General features: G+C 39.8%; 1 protein-coding gene across 3 annotated transcripts in view; it reads left to right on the top strand.

The window, feature by feature from the left end:
* The window catches only part of rgs12b (regulator of G protein signaling 12b), a 139,295-nt gene that overhangs the window by 74,936 nt on the left and 41,565 nt on the right, over positions 1 to 22,794 (top strand). For all 3 annotated transcript variants that reach the window (XM_057842719.1, XM_057842720.1, XM_057842721.1), the window contains exon 6: positions 11,043 to 11,064. In XM_057842719.1, coding sequence (XP_057698702.1) covers positions 11,043 to 11,064 — 22 coding nt within the window. The remainder of the gene's footprint in view (positions 1 to 11,042; positions 11,065 to 22,794) is intronic.

Raw genomic sequence — 22,794 nt, 5'->3', positions numbered from 1 at the left:
AACTCACAGCTAATAAATCAGTTGAGCCTCACATGCAAGGTGACCAACCACTCCCTGCATGTACAAATACACAGAAGCCAAACAAAAACAGCACATGGCTATATGGTGAGCTGATCGACATGGACTATTGGGAAAATGAACAATCAATGGGGATGGTTTAAAAAAAAAAAAAAAAAAAATAGAACCTTGTAATCACTACGCAATATTCGATATTTTCTGTGTCCTAAGGTATACTGGGGGCGGGTCTCAATAAGCTTCGGCTTCTCCCGTCTGCCCTTTTCTTTTCGGGTTGAATTAATTGTAAACACATATAAATGCTGTATGTTTGTTGGATTTGTCATGCCTGAAGGGAAAATAAAGAAAGAAAGAAAGAAAGCAGGATACATTGGAAAGCATCCCAATAAATGGCGTGTAATAAGAGTAGAGTTGCTCCCATTGCCATGGTAACCCCAGATTATACATAGTAGTCCATGAAATCCACTAAACTGATTTAGATAGACCATTCTGACATCTCAAATGTTTCTGTGCTTAAAGGGATCCACGGACAGAAATACTTGTAGTTCTTAAAAAAATAAATGTTATTATGAGTTGAAATAATTTGATATTGAAACCCTTCTTGATGTTTTTGATTTTATACAATTTAGTTTAAATAGTAGGTCGCTATTGTTGTTGACATCGCAGGGCGGTGACGTTACATGGTTACGCAGCCGGGCATCCAGAGTATGACTCTAGCGACATAAACATGTCATCTGTTCAACCCTTTCAATTTGAAACCCGAGAAGAACATTATTGAGCATAACAGCACTGTCGATATTTCACAACACGAGCAGCAAAAGCAAAATGAACAGGAAAGACTGGATGAAACGTGACGAGAGTAGGAAAAAAAAAAAACGGTGTTCTGCCAAAATGTGCTACACCTGCGAAACGTGCTACAAGAGGCGAATTTGACACCCAAAGTATTACAAAGTAGTGCACTTTCAGCTTTTGTTTAGATCCATACAGGCAGAACATACTAAAGATGCCTTAACAAAATACTTAAACGTTGTAATAACAAATAAGGGTGGTTTAAATACGCTATGACAGTGGTCCCCACCTTTTTTGCGCCACGGACCGGGGTAATATGGCCCTTTTTTTCACGGACCAGCAATGTGTGGCAGAAAATGACAATAAATATAAAATAACATTGACTATTAAGTACAGGGAAAATGTCACTTGCCATACACTGAATCAACCTTTTTTTTTTGACAGCGGCCTCTCCTAAAACTTGTCGGCAAATATCCGTGGTCGCTCCAATTGTGAAAGGTTTCTTAGCTTTGGCAATACGGTTTGCCATGAGGTATGATGCTGTCAGTGCATTTGCTTTTGTTGCCTCGTTTGCTAACTTTTAGCCACATATAATGCAGAATGGACTTGGTTGTTGGCTCCTCTTCTGGCTCAGCAGGTGGCCTTTTCCCTGTAAAAAAGCTGTCCAAAGATGACGCCACCCGCAGCACACATCCAACAGCAGCCAAAGTTACTGTTTACATTGACTGGCGCTGGGCTGCTATTAGAATGCTAACACCCTAGTAATTGCGGCCAACCACTAGATGGCGACCTATACAAATCTTTACTCGGATTAGTCTATAGAGTATACAGGGATATTAATGTGTTAGGAGCAACAGGCCAGATTGCAGTCGTTAAATAAATTATTTATTTCTCTGCGGCCCTTATAGCAAATGCGCCACGGACCGGTACTGGTCCGCGGCCCTGTGGTTGGGGATCATTGCGCTACGTGACTGATGTGGTCAACAGATCAACAATCTGCTTTAAAGCTACCACAAGAAAACACTTTGCTTAAAAGTATGAGAGGGAAACACATGCAAAAAGTATTTTGAGGCAATGAAAGGTAATATTACGTCCCAAGGACGGCTCGCGAAGGGCGTAACATAAAACAAGACACACAAGCTTACAAGTGGACACAATTTATTCGCAATAATCAAACTCGCAATGAATATGTACAAAATGCGGAAGAAGCGCGGCTTCAGGGTAAGCCCAGGCCAAAACAACAAACAAAAGGAACTACACTTAAGCCCCACCCGCTAGCTAAACCCTGATCGTAAAAAGGAAAGAACAAAAAGACAGCCATTACCCTAGCTTCCTACTCTGAACAAAACAGGAGAAAACGGGTTGAACAGAAATGGCAGCTTACCCTTACTGCTTCAGTGCTCTTATTTACAGTGGTGAACAAAAACGATCCAATAACGAATAAACACAAAAGACCTCACCGAAAAAGCGGGAGTGTATTAACTAGCGATCAAACACACACGAGAGTGAATGGCGAGCAAACAGCTGGCGAGGAGGACCGTGGTACGAATGCTATCAAATGTGACCTCAGCTTTCAGTTGACAGCGTCTGGTTTTTCAAGCTTGGCACCCTTTTTCGTGGTCAATCAGTGGCGGCGACGTTGTCAGTCCATCCGTTGTCGATCAGCTTTCGTCACAGTGGGAGGGGAAGCAGCCAGCTGGCAGAGGTGACGATCAGCTGACTGGAGGCTTTCAAAATAAAACAACAGTTAAACGGCCAGGGCCGTCACAGGTAGTAAAAGACTTAATAAAAGCGTGTGAATGTGAGCGTGTGTTGGACATCTTGCCGCGTAGAAGAAATTGTAGTAACCTGGTAGTATTCGTCGAGTGACGGTGACAATCTACATCTTCACCCCGAGCGTCCATAAAACACGGCGCCCTCCGTAGGTCAAAACATGTACAAAATATTATATATTTTTAAATCAATGGCAATATTTTATGATTTTCTAATAACCTATATTAGTAAAAGACAAGTTCAAGTCTGTGGTTCCCTGTAAGAGATGTGGCTTTGCAGGGGTCACAGTTTGACAGCTAAATCTGGAAACAACTGTGTTAACAATAAAAAACATTACTTCAGGGATTAAGTGAGGATGGATTAGAAAAAAATGTCCTTTTAGGCATATTGTTTTACTTGCAGTGTTTGAGAGAAAACTCAAACACTTAAAATTGCACCTTAAAGTGGCGTTCTTATTTCGTTACATTGAAACAAACAGAAAGTACCAAACAATGAAAAATATCTAAGTGAAAAAGGAGGACATCCACAATTCCACATGCATATTAGATGGCAATGGAAATCATTGTGCATTGCTGATGTGTGATACAGCATTGTTGCTGTAAACCAATGTTGTTGCTCATTAGTCAAGCTGGTTTTTCATCACATCATGAGATGTAATGCAGAAAAATCGTTTTATTTAACAAGCGCATTTTATTTGAGGTTCTGATATAAAATAGTCCATCTGACTGTCTAGCTTCTATTCAAACATACAGTTGAGGTCAAGACCTTATCCTTTCATTCCAGCATCTGACTAATGCATTTGCAAATGCATAGTCACACTCATGACGTCAGAGCAGCTTTCTTGCGACGGCGGAGGCAACCCCATTTTGTAGTAGAGTGAGAAAACTGTGGAGAACCAAAGAGGTACAGTTTAATGGCGTATTCAAGTATTTTCCTCTGGCTCCCAGTGTGATTATAGCGCACAAACTATCATCAATCACTGTTTAACTAAAAATTGTTGTGGATTTTCAAATACTGTGATGGAATAAACCTCAGTGAAGTTGGCCCTCCATTAGACGTACAGTTGTGGTCAAAAGTTTACATACACTTGTGAAGAACATAATGTCATGGCTCTCTTGAGTTTCCAGTTATTTCTACAACTCTGATTTTTCTCCGATAGAGTGATTGGAACAGATACTTCTTTGTCACAAAAAACATTCATGAAGTTTGGTTCTTTTATGACTTTATTATGGGTTAACAGAAAAAGTGATCAAATCTGCTGGGTCAAAAATATACATACATGGATCTGAAAAAGCGAATCATTGACTTGAACAAGTCAGGAAAGTCACTTGGAGCCATTTCAAAGCAGCTGCAGGTCCCAAGAGCAACAGTGCAAACAATTGTTTGTAAGTATAAAGTGCATGGCACTGTTTTGTCACTGCCACGATCAGGAAGAAAACGCAAGCTTTCACCTGCTGCTGCGAGAAAATTGGTCAGGAGGGTTAAGATTCAACCGAGAATCACCAAAAAGCAGATCTGCCAAGAATTAGAAGCTGCTGGAACACAGGTGTCAGTGTCCACAGTCAAGCGTGTTTTGCAACTCCATGGACTGAGAGGCTGCCGTGCAAGAAGGAAGCCCTTGCTCCAAAAGCGGCACCTTAAGGCTCGACTGAAGTTTGCTGCTGATCACATGGACAAAGATAAGACCTTCTGGAGGAAAGTTCTGTGGTCAGACGAAACAAAAATCGAGCTGTCTGGCCACAATGCCCAGCAATATGTTTGGAGGAGAAAAGGTGAGGCCTTTAACCCCTAGTACACCATGCCTTCCGTCAAGCACGGTGGTGGTAGTTTTATGCTGTGGGGCTGTTTTGCTGCCAATGGAACTGGTGCTTTACAGAGAGTAAATGGGATAATGAAGAAGGAGGATTACCTTCAAATTCTTCAAGATAACCTAACGTCATCAGCCCGAAGATTGGGTCTTGGGCGCAGTTGGGTGTTCCAACAGGACAATTACCCCAAACCAGGGGCGGCCCAGCCTATACGCAGATTATGCAGCTGCTTAGGGCCCTTGACCACAAGGGGGCCCCCCAATCTAGCAATTGTTTAATTTATATTCTATTTTGTTTTTGAGTTTTGATACTAGATTACAAGCTTAAAAAAAATAAAAGTTCTTCCTTAACTTCGTTTTTTCCTCTTTTAGAAAAAGGTTTGGCACTATCTACTTTAAGTACTGACAATCATTTGGGGTGAGAAGTTTGAAGTATGCAGTGCAACAAAATCTGATAAATATACAAAATATGGACGTATGGGTTGGATTGCATATATGGGTTTCACAGTACACTGTGACGAAATGGTTGGCCAAAAATATGGGCCCCTTTGCATTATTTTGCTTCGGGCCCCCAAATGGCTTGGGCCGGCCCTGCCCCAAACACACACTAAAAGTGGTAATGGAATGGCTAAATCAGGCTAGAATTAAGGTTTTCGAATGGCCTTCCCAAAGTCCTGACTTAAACCCCATTGAGAACTTGTGGACAATGCTGAAGAAACAAGTCCATGTCAGAAAGCCATCAAATTTACCTGAACTGCACCAATTCTGTCAAGAGGAGTGGTCAAAGATTCAACCAGAAGCTTGCCAGAAGCTTGTGGATGGCTACCAAAAGCGCCTAATTGAAGTGAAAATGGCCAAGGGACATATTACCAAATATTAGTGCTGCTGTATCTATATTTTTGACCCAGCAGATTTGATCACTTTTTTCTGTTCACCCATAATAAAGTAAAAAAAGAACCAAACTTCATGAATGTTTTTTGTGACAAAGAAGTATCTGTTCCAATCACTCTATCAGAGAAAAATCAGAGTTGTAGAAATAACTGGAAACTCAAGAGAGCCATGACATAATGTTCTTCACAAGTGTATGTAAACTTTTGACCACAACTGTAAGTATATATAAAAATTATGTCAAACGTTTGTGCTACAGATGTGCTTGTTTGTGCTGTTAAAAGTGTCCTGTGTGCTGCTTTTGTTTTTGAGATATTAATTTCGAGTGATGACGTCATGCAGCCCCCCCATCTTCGGCGAAATGGAGCCGCAATGGTGCAAATCATTTGTGCTAGGTTTTGCTAGGTTTGTGCTCGTTTGTGCTGTAATTTGTAATTTTCATTTATGCTGCTATCGTTTGATAGATATTGAGATACAGTGATATGAAAAAGTGCCTGAACCTTTTGGAATTTCTCACATTTCTGCATAAAATCAACATCAAATGTGATCTGATCTTTGTCAAAATCACACAGATGTAAAAACAATGTCTGCTTTAACTAAAACCACCCAAACATTTATGGTTTTCATATTTTTATGAGGATAGGATACAAACAATGACAGAAGGTGGAAAAATAAGTAAGTGAACCCTCTGCCTAAGAAGACTTAAAGAGAGATTGAAACCAATTTTTACCAAACAATTTAAGTCAGGTGTGTGCCCAATCACTGATGAGTGGTTTAAAGCTGCCCTGCCCACTATAAAACACACACCTGGGAGGAATTGTCTTGATGAGAGGCATTGTCTGATGTGCATCATGGCTCGGTCAAAAAAAGCTGTCTGAAGACCTGCAATCAAGGATTTTTGATTTTTAAAAAGCTGGAAAATAATACAAAACCATCTCTAAAAGTGGATGTTCATAAATTGACAGTCAGAGAAGTTGTCTACAAATGGAGAGAGTTTGGCACCGTTGCTTCTCTCCCAAGGATTGGCTGTCCACCAAAGATGTCGCCAAGAGTTCGGCACAGAATACTCAGAGAGGTAAAAAGAACCCCAGAATGTCGGCAGAAGACTTACAGAAATCACTGGCACAGTCCAAAATCCCTGCGCACACATCAACTATATGTAAAACTATGGCAAATTGGTGTTCATGGGAGGACTCCACAGAGGAAGTCACTGCTGTCTAAAAAAACATTGTTGCTCATTTAATGTTCGCAAAAAAGCACTCGGACACTCCACAGAAGTTTTGGCAAAATATTTTGTGGACTGATGAAACCAAACATCACAAACATCAATACCTCCTCCCCACCGTAAAGCATGGTGGAGGGAAGCATCATGATTTGGGGCTGTTTTGCTTCCTCAGGGCCTGGACAAGTTGCAATCAATAATGGAAGAATGAATTCAAAAGTTTTGCAGGAAAACCTGAAGCTGTCTGTCAGACAGTTGAAGCTAAAAAGAGAATGGATGCTGCAACAAGACAATGATCCAAAACACAGAAGTAAATCAACTTCAGAATGGTTTCAGAAGAACAAAATAGACATTCTTGAGTGGCCAAGTCAAAGTCCACACTTGAACCTGATTGAAATGCTTTGGCATGACCTAAAGACAATGATTTATGCCAGACATCCCAGGAATCTGACTGAACTACAAGAGTTTTGTTGAGAAGAAAGGGCCAAGATTAGTCCTGATCGATGTGCCACACTGATCTTCAGCTACAGGAAGCGTCTGGTTGAAGTTATTTGTGCCGGGGGGGGGGGGGGGTTGTCACAAAATATTAAATGTGATGGTTCACATACTCCCCCCCCCTTCTGTCATTGTTTGTATACTATCCTAATTAAAATATGAAAACCTATAAATGTTTCGGTGGTTTTAGTTAAAGAAGACAGTTTTTTCATCTGTGTGATTTTGACAAAGATCAGATCACATTTGATGGTGATTTTATGCAGAAAAGTGAGAAATTCCAAAAGGTTCCAATACTTTTTCATACCTCTGTATTAATTTCGAGTGATGTCGATCGCAGCCCCTAGGTCGCGGCTGACAGAGCGTACCAACTCTTTCAATAACAGAGGGGTGTACCAAGAACTAGCGCAAACGTAACACAAACGAATGGCACCCCTTTGGGTCCATTTTGCAGTAAATGGGAGGCTGCGAGTCACGTCATCCCTCGAAATTAATATCTCAAGCCCCCCCATTTAGTACAACATTTTACAACTACACTACACTACAAACGGCACTCATTCGGGGCTTGAGATATTCATTTGACCTGTAAAAGAATTGGTAATATCTTAAAAAAGAATAGCAGCACAAACGAAACACAAACATGCACAAACGTAGCACAAAGGATCGATATTATTTTTATATAAATTTGCGTCTGATGTGGGGTGGGCAACTTCATGGACGTATGGAATAATAGACGGTTTTATAAACGCAAAAGACTCACATTTCCTTTTTGCCCCTTCAACGTCATGCATTCATTCCAAACATACTGGTGCATCACATACATTATCATAAATTTAGTCTTTTGCTGTTTCAGGACTATTTCTGCTCATCTTAAATATTCACAATACGTAATATCAGCACAAAATGTTGCAGTATTACAGTGACAAAAAAGGCAGAAACACCCGTATTGACATATTTATCTAGTATAATTACAGTATGTCTCCATGCGCAAAGGTACATTTTCCAGTGATTGCATCCCTTGGATGAAAGGATGATTTTGAATAACCTGTATGTATTGGAGAAAAGTTAGAAAAATGAAATCTGAGTTGAAGGGACAGTGCTACAGAAGTCGCTAATTTGTAAATTTGTGCCTGGTGTGAGTGAAAAGAATCGCTAAATGAATCATCGTGAAAAAATTTTGGGGAGGAAGGGAAGGAAAAGAGGAAAAGAGGAGCTTTGGGGTCTCCATAGGGGCCAAACCACACGTCTGGAAGTGATCACATTAGGGTGTTTGGAGGGGGGGCTTGAATGCACTCTGCATAGAACAGAATTCTTCTATAGAAAACACACACACATGCATAGACACGCAAACACACACATGCCACAGTGAAATGTGTGCAAGAGACTATGATCAGCAAAGGGATCAATTATCTAAAGTGAGGTGTTGCTCTTTGTGCTACTTTGACAATAGTCAACTACCACTAAGTCATATCAAATGTCTTTTTTCTGCTAGTTTAAAGGATATTTCAAATAAAAAAATGCAGACACAGAGGATAAAATATGGCCAGGGAAGCCTGCAGCTTGACTGAGGAAACAGACAAGTTTTAAATGAAGTCACTATGTGCACACCATGAGGTCAGTTGAGCAGCAGAATTTATTATTATTGCTATTATTAGTTTTTGCCAAACCCACCCATGCTTTCCCGTTTTGGCCTCACGGTTATGCTGGAAGAGCAAGGTGCCTTCCCCTAATTCTCCCCACAAAGTTGAAGGCATTGATTTGACTAAAATTCTGTAATTTTATATGGACCAAGCGGGATAGCCCAGTCTTGTTGATGATTGATTAGGTGCTGTTTCAAACACAGTTATGTATCAGGAGAAAAAAAAGTGGTTGGAACTGAAAGCATTTGGGTCATTGTGGAAAAAATGGTACCCTTACACTAATGTTACCTGATTCAAACTTGTCTTTCCTAATGTTCTGTCGGTATACAAACGAGTGCTTTTTTTCTTCTTCTCCTTTTTTTCCAGTGCTATAGTTTTCATCTGACACCTTACTTTTTTTAGGAAGAATCTAAGGATTTTCCTTAAGGCGTTTCCCACATACTCAGGTTACTGTATAAATCAACAGATGGCAGGCTTAGATCATGTGAATCTGAGGGAAGTAACCACAACTATTCCTTACAAGAACAGTGAAGGGATTGAGTTCGAGTCAATTTTTTTTTTGTCTTTGGTTGCTTATATGAGCCAGAACCTGTGAAACAGGCCAGTGATGAATCTAAGGGTCTAACTCGGCTAACAATTTTCTGGTCCCGGAGTTGCAATGTTCATGCCTGGTCAGCCAAATCAGTAGAGGTTCCCAATTACGCCTTTTTATTTCTTAACATCCATGTTTAATATATGTATCACAGAAGATAACCCAGGAGGACAGCAAGGTCTCTCTTGAATATTTTAGGCTAGTGAGGTAAAGAAAGATTAAGTTCAATGGAAAAGTAGCAGAACTACCGAGACTTACTGTAGTTGTCTGTTATACATCTCGTGACTTTCCTCTATCCTGCATGCAGAAAAAAATCTCCACACAGCGTTTTTTCCTTTTTGGCACCGAAAATATGATTATCTTTTACAAAAAAAAAAAAAAAAAAGTGATTTACCAGAGATTCAGATTTTATTTGTCATTGATACCAGCTCTCACAAGATGACAACAGATGAAACGAAATTCCGTTCGATGAGTGAGCATACCAGTGCACAAACTGGGTTCCCGCAGGTCTTAAAAAGTCTTAAAATGTCTTAAATTCAAAATCTTGATAATCAAGGTTTTTAAATTGTCTTAAATTTAATGGAAAATTGCAGTAGGTATTAAATTTCCAGAAGATGCCTTTAATGACAATACACTGTAGTACGCAATAAATCTTGTAAAGGTGTGTGTTTGTTTTATTAATGATTGTGCACTAAATGCGAGAGTTTGGGAATAATATACAGTGGTACCTCTACATAAGAATTTAATTTGTTCCAGGACCTGGTTTGTAAGTCGAAATGGTCGTATGTTGAGTGGGATTTTCCCAAAAGAATACATTGTAAAATGATAAATTTGTTCCACGGCCCAAAAACCTACACTGAGTCCTTAATAAAAACTGCAGGTACAATTACAAATGGCAATTAAACATAGCAAAACAAATAAAATATAAATACAAATCGGCATAATAACAGTAATACAATAATTTAGTAATAATGACTAACTAATGTCTAACGAATCAGGTTTTATTGTGGCCGCTGTGTTTTGCATGCTGTTCCTGAATGCACCTTGACTGACGAGAAAGTGACAGAGGTGCGGCAGAGTGGGAAGTTTTTACTTTTTTTCCAAGTTCTGGGGGACAGTTACCATGCTGTATTGCTCAAGTTCTGAAATAAATGATTAAAAACCAGCTGAAGGTGGCGACTTTCTTGCCGATGTTACAATAATAATAATATTAATAATGAGAGTCGCGCACATCACCCTTACTTTTGATATGTAAGGTTAAATACGAGAAAAACTTCAGTTTTACAGTATACTTCAACTAGTATTAAGCGATTACCTCTGTAACAATGACCATTAAAAAAATACCGACCTTATCTTTCTCAACTGAACATTATCTCTTTAGGTAAAGGGTTATTTATTTTTTCACAGAATTTCCCATTGGTAAATTTGGTTTAATTCAATGGCTTTTTCTGTCCTGCAGTGTGACTGTTCATTTTTGTATGTGCTTATCTTCGTGAGACATACACTTACCTTAAATCGCGCTTCACTGTTAGGTAATTTAATCCGAACACTCAGACTCACTGTAAGCACCACCCGTCTAGGGAGGTGTTCTTGCAGAGCAGGCACATCCAGTTCTCAGATACTTCCACTGGCTGAATCATTTGTGATGTGTGAGTCTGTGTCAGATCCTGTGGAAAGTGTACCTTCATGCCGTCACGAGTGTGTGTGTTCAGGCCAGATGCCTGTTGGGCGTCACTTCACTGTATGATCTTGTGTTTGACTGTGTATCATCTTAACTGTGATGAGGAGAGATACTAATCCATGTATCTCTGTGTTTTTTTACAGTCTACTGCAGTCTCCGACGGAGGTGAGTTACTATTTTTCCTACTAAAATTGATTGCTATTGTTACTATTTAATGGGATTATGGCACATTTGTAAAAGTTGTTTTATCGTTCCTCTAAATGATAACTATCATAGCAGAAGTATGGAGGTTCTAACCATGGCCATTTAAATGTTTATACTGTTTGTTTTCATACAAAATGCATAGAAACTGCAGTGTTAAAATGGGTTAATTTAAAAACAGTCATGTTATGCTAAAAGTATGCATTGGCAAGTCATGACATGTTACGTAGCATGAGGTCCAATCATTTTATTCAACACTAGAACACATCCACTAAAAGTCAAATTAGTCATCTCTACAGACTTGTCACAGTGATCTCCCATGGTGTGGTTTATCAGCACGTGTCAGTCTGTCTGCCATGCTGTTGTTTCTCCATGTGGCCAGACAAACAAAAGGCTTTGATTGTGGATCATGCAAATTGTTTGACACCTCACAGCCACAATGGAAGGAGATAAAAGGAGTAGCTGGTGAGAAATAAGCCAAAAGGGATGTACTTAGATCTCATTCCTGATGCCTTCACCAACTGTGCGCTGGCAAATGGGTAGTCAGCCTGGCTGTTTAGCTCAGTCGTCTGCATGCTTTTCTGCCACGATGGTGCCCTGGGTTTGATCCCTGATTAGGGAAAATTATTAGTCCAGTTTACTTAAAGTATTGAGTTCTAAGTTAACTTAGAGAAGCTAAGCTACTGTATTAGCAGTTATTACTGCTAATACAGTAATAACACAAACGGTTAGCATGCGTTCGCTAGCATTAGCACAAAGTTCAAACCACTACGCAACTGGATTTAAGTGCCCGATCGCCAGTGGAAACACACAACACAAAAGAAGATACATACAGATGTTGTCTCTGTAGATATTTTACAAACATTAACAAAGAACGTAGGCAGCTACAAAGCTGCACTTCTTCGCGTGCAAGGGCGCTTTTTTTCACGTGAGCGCGTTCTTCTTCGCGTGAGAAAGCGCAAGGGTGCCCCCACTTGAGCGTGAAAGCAACATAAAAACTAAAAGGCATGCATTTCAATATAATGGTAAATAATAAACTTTAACACATATTGCCAAAGGCACAACAATGACCTATATATATTTCTATTAGAAAAATGTTTTAGTAAAATGTTACACATTCTTGTGTATTTGCCACTTATTGCCACAGTTAACATTGAGGCTTTGGGCCTCTTTTGACCTCGTTGTGAGTTTGTAAGGTAGTGACGTCTGATTAAACAAACTCGATGCCAATCAAAACGTTTGTTCTTCTTATTCCCCAAATTAGAATCGATAAGAGAATCGATAAAGAATCGAACCGTTAAGCAATATCGATAATGGAATCGGAATCGTAAAAATCCTATCAATTCCCATCTCTAGTAATAAGAACACAGGTATATAATGTAGGTAAAAGTCATACATTGCGAATTTGAACCGTAATGAAATACGCTTTGGAATATGCTGTTGTAAACAAAGGAGCTTCTAGCCCTGATTTTAAAAGTGCTAACCATTTGAGCGCACAATTTGTTCCATAGGTGAGCAGTGTAATACCTAAATGCTGCCTCATCTTGCTTGGTTCTTTCTCTTGAACACACAATAAACCAGTCCAGATGACTTAAGGGGTCCGGATGCTCAGTAGAAGTCCAGCAAACCAATCTGTCTCCCGCCATGTTCAAGATACAGGGCAAGTCAGTCTGGTCTTTTATGGTTTTAATTAAATTCCCACTTTAATTCCCAGTTCGATATCAACTGACGTGAGGCAGGACTTAGTGATGCTTCATGTAGGGGAGCAACAGCAAATCTTTTTTACACTCCTGGGAGTTTCGGAAGGTGTGCGTTCTCGTCTTTTAGGGGCAGTTAACATGGCGACTCTGAGAAACGAAGACGCAATGACTGTGTTGTGGAGTGGCCTTGCGTGCATATGGTGTCGGCGAAGATGGAAGGCGAAGACAACAAATTCTGAATCCTGCCTCCAAAGTGGAAGAATTTGATTGCGGGGGGTTGAGGCGGGTTTCCTCCGCATGCATATCAAAGGCTCCCACGGCGCGAGACCGCGCCGATATCGTCAGCACTCGTACACGTCACATTGGGCGTGCGCAGCGGTGCTACAAAACATTAAAACAGCAAATATGGTGGAATATCGGCTTTAATTTACTGTTTTAATAATATTTTTAAATTAAATATGTTGAACGTTTCCAATTTTGTGCCTTTTTGAACAAAAGAAAAATGCCATTGCTTCAAGTGGGCTGGCAATTTTTTTCCAGGCTGAGGAACTTTGTTGGGGTCAAAGTGTATCATTCGTTGTCGCCTTGTAAATCTGCACTGCCCCCTAGGGCCTGGCATGAATACTACGTCATTTTCATGTGAAATTGCAACATTGTTCGAATGGAGACGGGCCCATATAAATGCAAATTTGAAATTTTTCTTATTCTCAGAGAGTCACCATGTAAACAGCCTCTTAGATATATTTGTTTTGGTTTGTAGTGGTGAAAAACTACTGCATCATCATGAGATGCTTTGGCTTTTCCTATTACACACGATGAAGAGAGAAAAGAAACATTTTCATAGTCGCTACTGCTCTTCAACTGCATATCATAATGATAGCGATGGTGATCATGTCGTGATAATACGAAGTACACATGAGTTAAAGTTCTCCATCGTAGTGACGGAAATCCGTCAGCATGAGGTACTGGTGGGTGTACAGTAATGGATGGGAGAACAGGGGCATATTATTAATTTTACAAGCATTAGTGATTGTTACAGTTGTTTTTTCATTCGGTCTTGTCATGTTTTTTGTATATAAGGTTTGTTGTGTTGTTACAGCCTTCCACTGGGTTTTAGCTTCTAATTTTTCCTAATTAATAAGGCTCTATTGTTATGAACCAACAAAGTTAAGCTATTCAATTGGAAAGAATCCAGTGTGTACATGCAGTTTGCCCATGATCACTTGCCTGTTCTTATTTTTGTCATTGGCCTTAGTAGACTGGGCTAGATTGTGGCTTCATTTATAAATTCTTATTGGGCAACCCGTTTTCACTGATTCACAAAAAATGATATCGGTGGTAATAACCCTCGTTTCCAAAATGGACCATTGCATCAAGCAAGCCGGTGGCTGGGAGTCACGAAAGAAGGTTCTGTTCTACCTCAAGTTCAAAGACAGATGATCGCTTCCAAGTTTGAGGAACTTTCGAGTGATGCAATTGGTCTGCAAAAACACCTTTTTTTGTTCATTACTATAGAAGTTATTGAAGTTTTGTATTGTCACTGAGTTTACACTGAAAACTACAAATGTCCACTCCACTTAATGAAAATAGGTTGATTTACACGAACTGAATTAAGCATCTAGAATACCACCTCGACAATATTATACCCCCCTATGTTTAGTCTCGGCAATGTTAAAAAAATAAACAAAATAAAACCATAGTGTCAGTCAAATGATGATTCTTCCACTTTTATCCCCGAGTGCAGAAGGCACAGTGGTATGAAAAAGTATCTGAACCTTTTGGAATTTCTCACATTTCTGCATAAAATCACCATCACATGTGATCTGATCTTTGTTAAAATCACACAGATGAGAAAACAGTGTTTGCGTTGACTAAAACCACTCAAACAGTTATAGGTTTTCATATTTTAATGAATATAGTATGCAAACAATGACAGAAGGGGGAATCATAAGTAAGTGAACCGTCACATTTAATATTTTGTGGCCCCCCCTTTCACAGCAATAACTTCAACCAGACGCTTCCTGTAGCTTCAGATCAATCTGGCACATCGATCAGGACTAATCTTGGCCCACTCTTCTCTACAAAACTGCTGTGGTTCAGTCAAATTCCTGGGATGTCTGGCAAAAAAATAAAGTTCAAGTCTGGACTTTGACTTGGCCACTTCAGAACGTGTATTCTGTTCTTCTGCAACCATTCTGAAGTTGATTTACTTCTGTGTTTTGGATCATTGTCTTGTTGCAGCATTCATCCTCTTTTTAGCTTGAACTTTCTGACAGATGACCTCGGGTTTTCCTGCAAAACATCCCGATAAACTTTTGAATTCATGAATGATTGCAACTTGTCCAGGCCCTGAGGAACCAAAACAACCCCAAATCATGATGCTTCCCTCCACCATGCTTCACGGTGGGGAGGAGGTGTTGATGTTTGTGACCTGTTCCATTTTTCCTCCACACATTACATTATGTGTAACTCCCAAACAATTCAACTTTGGTTTCATCAGCCCACAAAATATTTTGCCAAAACTTCTGTGGAGTATCCAAGTGCCTTTTTGCCAACATTAAACATGCAACAATGTTTTTTAGACAGCAGTGGCTTCCTCAGTGGAGTCCCCCCATGGACACCATTCTTGGCCAGTTTTACGTCTAGTTGATGTGTGCACAGAGACATTGGACTTTGCCAGTGATTTCTGTCAGTCTTTAGCAGACACACTATTTTTTTTTTTTTTACCTCTCTGAATATTCTGCGCTGAACTGTTGGCGTCATCCTTGGTGGACGGCCACTTCTTGGGAGAGAAGCAAGAGTGCCAAACTCTCTCCATTTGTAGACTTCTCTGACTGTCGATTGATGAACAACCAGACTTTTAGAGATGGTTTTGTATCTTTTCCCAGCTTTATACAAATCAACAATTCTTGATAGTAGGTCTTCAGACAGCTCTTTTGACCAAGCCATGATGCTCATCAGTCAATGCTTCTCATCAAGACAATTCTTACCAGATGTGTTTTATAGTGGGCAGAGCAGCTTTAAACTACTCATCAGTGAGTGGGCACACACCTGACTTAAAGTGCATGTGACACGAAAAAGCATGTTTATTTCCTAATACACGCGGTATTTTATGCTCCTGAATGATATGGACCGCTTGGATGTGTGTGGAAGCGATCGCTATATTTATTTAGTTTTTTGAATCCCGCGCCATGAAAATGAGTGACTTCCGGCTTCGGTCTTGCATTGAGGAGGAGGGCGCTGTGACGTGTACGGTAGAAGACGTCCTCTTCACTATACAGCGTACTGTTGTGTATGAGGACGAAGGATTCAGCTGATTTTGCGGATTAATACGTTTATTTTTCGCATCACGCCAGCCAAACGGCTGCAGAAAAATCTTTCTGTATGAGGGAGGGGCATATGCGCCTTTTTGGAGTTTCAAAAGGTTCCCATTCACCGTGGATATTTACTGTGGGACCATTGGACTTACAAGGAAGGGAGTAAACATCTTGTTTTGTATTATGTCAAATACGAATACAGCGATTACAAAGTAAACACTACAAACTTTCTTTAAATAAAGGACTACTTACGTTTGATCATTGATAGGCATGTAAAAAGCCCTCCTCATGCACATTAGCAGCACGTTAGCTGCACAACAACTGCAGCCGCCTTCCTCCGGGGAACGAACTGTAAATTGCTCTCCGCCGGGCCGTTTGCCGATCCGCGAAGACAATCGACAACCCAGTCGTCATGTCAAATAATTGAGGCTAGCTATGTGTGATTTTCCGCTTCGAAGACTTTGAAACATCACTCGGTTCGGGTTAGCATGTTGGCTAGCTGTCACGCCTTTTGGTTTGTTTACATTCTCCGAAGCCGGGGAAGGGAAATGACACATGTCCGATTTAGGTGTCATAAAACATCGTTCGGGAGGTGCGACAGTAAAGGTGAAGTCGACAGTTTTGAATAAATAAAATGAATAAATGCATTTTTATTATTTCATATTCCATTTAGCACAAGACTGTTATTTGTCATGACCATGCCATTTATTAAGCAATTGGGGAAAATACTTGGATAAAAAGAATATCCTGTAAAAATATTGAAGTAAACAAGAAACAATGACATTTTGCAGCTCTCTTCGTCGCGTTTTCCTCGTTGTGAATAGTTCCCCCTCAATGGGCTGATTAGTAAAACCGATGAGCCCAGTCTACCGCTGACGTCACCCACCTGTTGGGGACGCTAAAGCCCTATAATGGTAGGCGTGGCTAACCGGCAGATTAAAAGACTAATTTCTCGTCATCTGCGCTTTGCTAAATTGTTGTATATAGTCGAATCGTCTCAAAATATGATACTAATTCACATAATAATGCCATTTAAGACTTTTCTTCTCCTGTCGTATGCTCTTTAAATTGTTTGGTTAAAAAATTGGTTTCAATTGCTCTTTAAGTCCCCTTAGGCAGAGGGTTCACTTACTTGTTTTTCCTCCTTTTTTCATTGTTTGCATGCTATCCTCATTAAAATATGAAAACCTATAAATGTTTGGGTGGTTTTAGTTAAAGTAGGCACTGTTTTTACATCCGTGTGATTTTGACAAAGATTAAATCACATTTGATGGTGATTTTACGCAGAAATGTAAGAAATTACAAAAAGTTCAGATACTTTTTCACACCACTGTACCACTGTTTTAGAACAACTTTTCCCTTAAAATCTGAATGATAAAATGTTTGTTTTATTGGCAATGCAAGACAACATGTCATATTATTTCTTTATTTTTCCTATACCAATTATTTCACCTGCAGCAATTCCATTATCATATATTTTGGCACATTTTGTAGCATGTATTTGCAATGGCAGGCAGTCAAGTACCCTCTAACCCAGTCTTTCTCAAATAGTGGGTCGCAAAGTGATTCCTGGGGGGTGCATGTGACCCTGGGAACATACTTTTTTGCGCTTCTTGCGCTCTCATTTTCCGAGTGTGTGCATTATTTTTCATCAAACAAGAGCACACAGCAAAGCGGAGGAGCTGTGAAATACAATGAATATACTTTGTGACCAGTGGTTGTTTCAGCGACAACATGAAAAAATATTTGACCAGGATGTTGGAGATGTCTCCTGAAAGCTAAGACGAGGAAATATGACAAAGCATACGGAGCATTTGGCTTCACTTTTAATATGATGAGAGACAAGCACAGACTGGTGTGTTCACGGTGTCTAAAAATGTTGGCAGCGGAAAGCATGGAGCCAAATTAATTAAGAGGTCGTTTAAGGATATTAGACCCAATTACATTGATAAGCCGCTTGATTTTTTTTGCTAAAATGTTCCGAATATTGCCAAAAGTTGTCCCGCTTTTTTGTCCAGCTAATATTGCCTGCTACATTCGACGTGGTCTCGATCATGCTGGACGATACAAGTGCTGCAAAAATAAAAACTGTCCCTCAGTCCAATGACACTATCGTTTTTGTTGTATTAATTTTTGTATTTTTGGTCGAATTGTTTGGCAAATAGTGCACTGAGTTAATGTTGCTAATATGGCTGGAATGATCTGCTTTTGTCACGATCCGGACCGTATCTCCATACATCTGTGGCGATCGGATATGTATTGCGACACTTCAACTATGGCAACATATTACCTTTTAGAATTTATAAAAACACAGAGCCATGTATCTCTGTTTAAACTAGATGCCATTTGACATTTATTCTTTTTTTACATAGAAAAGGGAATTTACTGTTGCAGCAACTGTCCCTGCGCAAAATAGAAAAAAAAAAAAAACTCACTTGACATTTTATACCGGGTCCCGATCCAATGACGAAAAAAGATTACAAAAAAAAAAAAATTTGTTTTGGACGTGTTACTGTCCAACTGAATTATTTTTAAACAAGAATAACGTAGAAAAATACTTGTCATTATTAAATGCTTAATTGAGTCAGTCCACTCAAATCCATTCACATTGCACACTTACACACATACAATGAATTGCCACTCACACTACCGCAAATGTTTAAACAAGCTCATCGATGCGGCATCTTTCAAGTATAGACCCCAATCACCAACGTCACACAATCACGTGATCGCTGTATTGTGCCGCCATATTGTCCATCATTATGTGTCCGTATTGTCATTGATCGTAGTTTCTAAAGGTGGATTCACTTGCAACTTATGGAAGCCCTGGTGCTTTCAGACAATGTAAACTCATTGGATGAGTTGCATTAAAGCAGTTATTTGGAAAAGATTTTGTCGATCCAGTCGCCAGACCCATATTTAATGCCCAAACCGATGTTTCCTCCCATCCGGTCCCGTCCCGTGCGTCAGAGCTCGTCCTTAGACGACAAAATTTCCAATCATACTCCAGTTTATGTCACAATGAGGAGTCCGGTACCCAAAATCGGCACCGGCCCGAATATAAACCGACATTTGGTCATTTGGTGATCGACAACGGGCCGGTGTGGGCCGAAAAATAGCTGCCCTGCGTGAAATGTCCCCCCCTGACGGGAGCGCTTATTTATAACGCTTTATTGACGTGAAAACATCAAATGTTTTCATGGGCCCATTACAGTAATGGATTTTCGACTGTAAGATCGGTTTTAAATAATTAAATTACACAAAATATTACTACTGTATTTTAGTAACAAATCGTGGACTGGGCCACATAACCGTCTTTGAACAGAAATGTATTAGTCTACAGGTTTTCACGACCATATCCCAATGACAATCACACAGGTATGACATTTATTAGTTCAAGCAGAGTCAAATAATACATATTCACGGTACAAGAAAGTCGTTTCCGTGTGGGCGCTCCCATCAGGGGGGGACATTTAGCGCAGGGCGACACAACACCTGTTGTTGCGCTCACCTTCTTGCTGCGCGACCGTGGCGACGAGCTTCGTAGTCTCCATCTGATGATGTGTGCGATCGTGTTGGCATCATATTGATGTTTTTGCCGCTGTCTAACGGCTGTCAACACAAACGCATCATGGGCCAAGATAAACAAACCGTGCTGCTTTCGAGATTTGCCCTTTTAACAATGGGCACACAGCAACTACTAAAATGACCGTTTATCTTCTCTGTTACTGCAACCAACCACCACACATGCCTTCACCATTTTGATTAATCAATGTTAACGATTGTCAGGAAGCAGAAAGACAAGCAGAAAAACACGCAGTAATAGGAGGAATGTACGTAGCGGTAATATGTAAACACAATGAGCTGATGGACAATATGGCGGCACCAGTCGGGGGGGCGGAGTTGTGACGTCACATGATCGGGGTCTATAGCGCTCCCAGGCTTCTCTGTTCAAAGTCTCAACAGCTGTCACTAGAGCTGGGAATCTTTGGGCACAGAACGATTAGATTACGATTACGATTCAGAGGCTCCGATTCGTTTATAAAATGATTATTGATGCACCCCCCTCCTTTTTTTTTTCTTTTCTTTTTTTTAATGTTTTGTACATTAGTTCCAAAATTGTTCAAAAATACTCTCAGGCTAAACCAAACTACTATTTCAGTATCAAGTTAGCATACAGCAGTAAACATATACAAAAATAACATTAAATAAAAAAACTCCAGTCCCCATTCTGTATCAGCAGCTTTAAACTACATTCAATTAATTTCATGTTGTGAATCAACCGTTAAAAATGTTAAAATTGCTCCCGTTATTCCATAATTTCGCTTTTGTCTACTTTCGACATGTGAAAGTTTTAAAACTATTTTAAAGATAGATTCAAGTCAATATTTTACCCATTTAGGAGTATTTTAGATAAAAAGTTAATTAGGTTTGCTTGGAAGGTTCGCTACAACAGCCTTGCAGGGAAGTGTACTGCTTTAAGATGGCGGCCGTTTACTAACGCCTGCATCTAGCTTTTTGTAGATATGCTGCTAACGCTACCGGATCTATAATTCATCTAGTCCTATATAAATGATATCTATCGTAACATTATGTGGCTGTACTTTGTAGCAGCTTTTCGGCAGCAGTCAGGTATGTTGTTGTGTTTTTTTTATTTCGTGGCATGAGTTGAGCTAGAGCCATGAGTTGAGCATTGGCATTACCCGAGGGGCCGGGTAATGAGAAGCATGATGTTTAGCTACTCTCGCTCCGTTCCGTCCTGAAGACCGCGTGGCGCGCTGAGTGTGTTGTACTTCCGCTTTACTTGGGATATTTCAATAATCGGAATTTGGATGTTTGTGAATCGTTCTCGAATCTTCCACGGCCGAATCGCGAATAATCTAAGAATCAGAAATTTTGCACACCTCTAGCTGTCACTCATCGTTAACTTTAACAAGCAATCTCGGGCGAACTGACCAAGAACAGCAGCAGGACGGAGAGTGATCGGACCGGGACATCTGTAGTTTTTTGGCCTTGGCGCAGCACATTAGTATCTGAAGTATTGATACTCATGAAAAAGTATCGATACTCGGATCGTGACGTAAAGGATCACGATATATCACCCGATAATATTTTTTCTCAGCTCTAGTTGCTCATAAATTTGAATTTACTATTATTTTTTTTCATGATCAAATTAGTGTATGTTTACAATTTGGATATGACTTCTTTTTTGAGGGAAATTCATGCCCTTGAAGTCTTTTCTGTTAAAAACAAAAACAATGTGAAAAAAGTTATGCTTTATTGTGAGTTTATCTACTAGTATATTACTTTTTTTCTTTAACGTTAACAAGGACACAATGTTATGCAGAGGTGTACTTATAATAATCTTATCGACAAATTATACTATTTACAGTGGCAGCAGGGTTGGGGGAGGGGCGCAAAAGTTTATTTCTTCCTGGAGGGGGGGGTCGTACTAGAAAATAATTGAGAAGCACTGCTTTAACTTAAAACAGTGCTGAAATATCATACGTAAAATTAGTTTTGCGTATTGTATGAGGTTTTTTGTTGAATTGAGCAAAAAAGTCTCCCCAAACTACTCCATGTTGGAAATTCTGAGTAAATTCACGATTGTTCTATTGCCTGTTCTAATAGTCTGTGGAGAATTTACTCAGGTTCAAATGAAGTACAAGTTTGGTATAGGCATCCAATCAACCCTATAGTTTGAACAGTAATTTCAGGTTCTTAAGGGCAATTTTACCTGCATATAAATGCACATATTTTCCTAGCTCAATTATATTGGTGATTTTGTGTGTCAGAGAGGTCAATAGAAGATTAGGCTCGTTTATGTGCTGTATATACTGTGCATTATTTTTGTGTGAGTTTGTATTTGTGTACTTTTAGGCCTTGTTAAGTCACAGTCAATGTCCATCTTTTCCTGACCTAATGAATACTGCATCGTGTGCGTGCATATGTGTGTACGTGTGGACGACCTGTCTTTTTTCATTCACTCCTCCCTCGACTTTGAATTATTTAGCATTTCAAGGCCTGTATAGGCAGCTATCGCTTACGCACTGAGCAGATCATTGGTGGACGCATGCAATTATACATGTTGTGACCCGGGTGTCTTGAGTCTCTTGGGTTGTTAGCCTGACTGTGTTTTTTCCTCCTTCCATTCTATTCTACCTTGTCCTCAGTGTAATGTTGTCACTGTGTGAGTGCGTGTTTCACTTTGGTGCAGTGCTACCCTGCGAGGGGTCCTGTTAGGGTGAGTATGGATGGAGGGGCTTGGCTACCGCTTAGGATGCGCTACTGCTGGCACCACACTGGTTCTTACCAGCTCTACCCAGGTGAGGAGACAGCTGGGCCTTGGCAGATAAATAACACAATGGAGCATGAAGTTTATATCGTGAAAGGTTATTACGATCATCAAACTTCTCTGTGGTTTGTTGGTCTTTCGCATATAGTTTTATGGACTGAAAGATTTTTTCAATGACATAATGTTATTGTACATCTAAATTGTGCATTGTTATACATTATGAAATGTTACATGCATATTGATTGCCTAAGGACACTTTCTATAAAGTGCTTTATAGCACTTTATAGTGCTATAAAGTGCACTTTATAGTTGCTTCTATAAAAACATATTTGCTCTGGAGGTGAAAAAAAAATATATATATATATATGAGAGCTGAAACGAA

This window comes from Corythoichthys intestinalis, chromosome 8 (assembly GCF_030265065.1).
Source record: "Corythoichthys intestinalis isolate RoL2023-P3 chromosome 8, ASM3026506v1, whole genome shotgun sequence".
NCBI lineage: Eukaryota > Metazoa > Chordata > Actinopteri > Syngnathiformes > Syngnathidae > Corythoichthys > Corythoichthys intestinalis.
This window is presented reverse-complemented; position numbering and strand designations above follow the sequence as displayed.